We start from the raw sequence: 4,480 nt of genomic DNA, 5'->3' as shown, positions 1-4,480 counted from the left end.
TGTGCTGTGATTCAAACATACAACCTGTGTCCTGGGCCTCCCTCAGTTCACCTCCAGCTGCCAATACTGAAAAGTCGAGATGGACACGGAAACAAGCAAAGAATGGGATCTGGGTATTTGCAAAGAATCTGTTAATCAACAAGACGAAATTTCCTTGTCTTCAGAACTTAGCTTCTGGACTGTAGGCTTAACCAGTGAAGAGTTCTTCTTAGCCAGCACACTGTCCCTCTAACTACTCTCTGGGTGAGGCCCCAGTTACACAAGTAGGAATTTTCCTGAATATAGATACTGAAATCATTTATTTTTACAACATTGGCAATGGATACGACATCTTTACATTCACTGACGTTGCTGCTACAGAGTCACTAAGCCCATTTTTTGCTCCTGCAAATCCAATTAAGGTGATCAAGGCTTCCTGGGTCTCTGTCCTGAGATGAAGGTGAGAGGTCAGAGTTTCAGTTTATTCTGAGCAAGGCAAATAAACTTTTGGCCACAAAAATATTTAGAGAAAAATTACATTGCGCTTAAAGCTGAAACCTTTTCTGCTTGGTACAACACATGGGAAAAAGTTAACAGCAGAAAAATACGGAACATTTCACAAATCATAAATAAAGTTGAAAAATTAAGAAAAATTACATTTAAATATTAAGCACTGTCACAGTTGTCTTCTGTTTATTTTTCTGTTCAAATAAACATATTCTAAGAAGAAAGAAAAGAGGAAAGGGGAGGAAGGGGAGGAAGAGTAGGAAGGGGAAGATGGAAGGAAGGGTGAGAGGGAGGGAGGGAGGAAGGAAGGAAAGAAGGAAGGAAGGAAGGAAGGAGGGAAGGAGGGAAGGAGGGAAGGAGGGAGGGAGGGAGGAGAGAGGGAGGGAGGGAGAGAGGAAAATGTTAACTGCTTTAACCACACCGTATAAAATGGTATTTTCAGATAATAATAGTCATATCTAAAACACAGAAAACAATAATTAGAAATAATTCTTCAATTAGATCTTATTAAATGCTTCTGGCACACAGACCCAAGAAGTACATGGTATTCATTAATGCTGTTTAACAACTCTCAATCTCCAGCTCTCTACCTGTTTTCCAGGCTGGTGGTAGGATTATGCTTCACCTAAGAGTCCTTTGGGGTTAAGTGTGGGCTATGTGGCTATTTTGGGCCAATTAGTTGTAAGCAAATGTAACTCACTTCAAAGCCAGAGCATTTACCTGCCAGTCTAAAGCCCTCCAGAGCTCCATTCCCCTCTGGCAAAGCAACCAGGAACCTTTAACGTGGCTGGAGGCTTAATAAACCCAGGAGATGAGCAAAGCCCTCCAACCAATGCTTGATGAGTGAAAAGTTAAGTCTTGAGTTTTAAGCCATGAAGATTTGTGGGTGTCTCATTACAGGAACATAAACCAGCTTTATCCACACTGGTTTAAAAAAAGAAAAGAAATATCATAAGAAAAGATCAACAGCCAAGGATAGCTGATTGGGGAAAAATCATTAAGAGCAGCATTTCCTGAAGGATCCTTGGTTTAGGTTAAAAGCCTGAGAGACACTGCAATGCTCCTCATCATTTTAATAATATGATCTGACTACTGATTATTTTAAACTCTTTTTAGTCTATTATTCCACTGAAAGCAAAAGGTTTCAGTAATCGTCAAGTTTAGACGATGTTAAAAAATAATAAAAGATCTGGAAAAACAACTGCTTTTCATTTTTAAATGGAAACATCTAACATTAAAAATATAGACCAATTCTCCTATTTTTAAAAAAATCCAACAATTTATATATTTATAACACAAACACCTTCAACATATAGATTCCAATATGTATTTATTCCACTCAATGTATACATAACACCCCACCAAAACTACACATACCAATCAAAAAGTCTTCTAGATAGTTTTTTTTTCTTTTTTTTTTTTTTAGACAGAGTCATACTATGTTGCCCTCGGTAGAGTGCCATGGCATCACAGCTCACAGCAACCTCAAACTCTTGGGCTTAAGCGATTCTCTTGCCTCAGCCTCCCAAGTAGCTGGGACTACAGGTGCCTGCCACAATGCCGGGCTATTTTTTTTGTTGCAGTTGTTGTGGCTTAGGTGGCCCAGGGCGAGTTCGAACTCTCCACCCTCAGTGTACATGACTGGTGCCATAACCACTGTGTTGTGGGCGCCAAGCCATTCTAGATAGATCTTTATGCACTCAGGTAGAAGCAAGATTATATAAAACATAGCATTTGGGGAAATAATAATTTGTCAAAATTAATAAACACGTACATCATACGGTTAAGGCTGTAACTTAAGTAACTCAGGAAAAAAAAGAACAAGTGTTAAGAGATTTAACATATAGTTTTATTTTATTTTTTAATTTTTGAATCACTAGGAAAATGAACAAATTTGTCATCTCAACTTCAGTGCAGGCTGAAATGAATGACTATCTGTCAGCCTGAACTGCTCTTGAAAGAGTGTGGGAGATACAGCTTCCTGCGGTTTGGGTTGCTGATGGGCAAATCCCCAAATCATGATTTGGGTTTACTGTGGTTTGGGTTTACTGATGGGCAAATCCCCAAATCATAAAACAGCTCCTATTCTTCAATTCTCCAGAACCCTAATTTCACAGGTGGCAGTCCTGGCTTTCAAACAAAGACTTTGTTTTGATAGAAACCGTGGTTGCTATATTTCTTTCCACTAAGTTGTCCAAAGTAGGACTAGCATATATAATGGATGAGAGTAAAAATGTAATTTATCTATACTTCACAGGGTCTATAAACAAAGAGAACTTCAACCTCCAGAAATAGCCTGTTTTGCAATGTTCAATATCTATTTTCTCCAAAGACTGCTGGACTGGCTGCAAAGCCAGAGGGCCTTATTTCTGTGTAGGTACTACTAAAAAAAAAAAGGAAAAAATTCTTTTGGACTTTTGATCAATGGAGGAATTCGCTTTCCTTTAACTTAAAATGAAAACAACTCAAGTGTTTATCAATGGATGAATGAATAAATAAATTGTGGTATGTCCTATAATGGAATGCTACCTGGCACTAAAGAGAAATAACTAGGGATCTACCCAACAAGACAAGTCTCAGAAACATTACCTAGACAGGGCCAGAGTTAAAAAAAAAAAAAAAACTATATACTGCATGATTCCATGTATAAAAAATGCTTTTCTTTTTAAAAAAGGCAGAATTAGAGGGATAAAAAAAAAATCAGCTGTGACAATAAGGGCCAAGGAGGCAACGGGGATTGAATGCAGAAGGCAATTTGGAGAAAAAAATAGAAATGGTCTGTTTCCAAAATTCATCAGTTTGTACAGTTAAAACCAGTGAATTTTACCGTATGGAAATTATACCTCAATAAAATGAATTTTTTAACCAAAACCCACAAAACAATGGCAGATGAAGAATAAGTTGGTAATGCCTCAACAAAAAAGTGATTGAGACCAGTTGTCATCCAACACTGCTGACCCTGCCAGGATTCTTATGAGCTGAATTCATAGGTTGAGGCCTTAACTCCCAGTTTATCAAAGTGTGACTGTATTAGGAGATAACAGCTTTTGAAGAAGTGATTAAGATAAAACAAGACCGTAGAGCAGGGCCCTAATCCAACAGAGCTCAGGACCCTGTAAGAGAAGCCAATTTGGACCCACAGGAGATACCAGGATGTGCACACATAGAGAAAAGGCCATGTGAGGACACAGTGGGAAGGTGACCATCTGCCAGCCAAGCAGAAAGGCCTCAGCAGAAACCAAACCTGCCGACACTCTCATCTTGCACTTCCAGCCTGCAAGAAAACAAATCTCTGGTATTTAAGCCTCCAGGCTGTGGTATTTTGTTAGGGCAGGCATAGCAAGCTAACACAATTCTCCTTTAACACTGCCCTTTTCATATAGGAAAGAAATATGTACATAAAAAGGAAGATCCCACATTGTCATACAAAATGAGTAACTGACCCTCTGATACCCAACACAAATACGTCATAGTAAAGCACTTCCTAATACTTAACCACACAGGCAGTATTTTAAATGCCTCTTTGATATTACATACCTATAGCCTTTCATAAATAAAATGATTCAGATAATCATGTTACCTCGTGCTTCAACTGCACTGATGCATTTTCTGAGAATTGTGAATCCCATCTTATCCAACTGTGCACCTAAAATAAATATAATTATGAAACATTAAGGGCACAGTTATCACATTTCTCTGCCTAACAAAAACAGCAAAAAAAAAAATTAGTTTAATCCAATCTAATTTTTATTCCACTATTTTAAAAAAGCTAAAGCTCATGTATTCCATATTTAAATGATGTAAATGGAAATTTCATATATTTAGAAGAGCACTTGTTGAAATATCAGAGCATCTATCACCAATAATTTATGAATAAATATATAATATAAAATAGTTTTTTAATTAATAAATATAACTTACTTCAGACAGCCAAGAAAAAGTGATACGAATCTCTAAGGGATGCTATTTAGAAACAGTCAAGATATATTTTGCC

At 37.4% G+C, this 4,480-nt stretch overlaps 1 protein-coding gene across 1 annotated transcript in view; it reads right to left on the bottom strand.

Moving 5' to 3' along the window:
• ARHGAP10 (Rho GTPase activating protein 10) overlaps positions 1–4,480 on the bottom strand; it is a 293,594-nt gene that overhangs the window by 145,829 nt on the left and 143,285 nt on the right. Inside the window, exon 16 of the mRNA XM_023513448.1 lies at positions 4,067–4,132. Coding sequence (XP_023369216.1) covers positions 4,067–4,132 — 66 coding nt within the window. The remainder of the gene's footprint in view (positions 1–4,066; positions 4,133–4,480) is intronic.

This window comes from Otolemur garnettii, unplaced genomic scaffold (genome assembly GCF_000181295.1).
Source record: "Otolemur garnettii isolate 467f Iridium unplaced genomic scaffold, OtoGar3 scaffold00041, whole genome shotgun sequence".
Taxonomy (NCBI): Eukaryota; Metazoa; Chordata; class Mammalia; order Primates; family Galagidae; genus Otolemur; species Otolemur garnettii.
The sequence above is the reverse complement of the archived record's forward strand: the minus strand, read 5'-3'. Positions and strand labels throughout refer to the sequence as shown.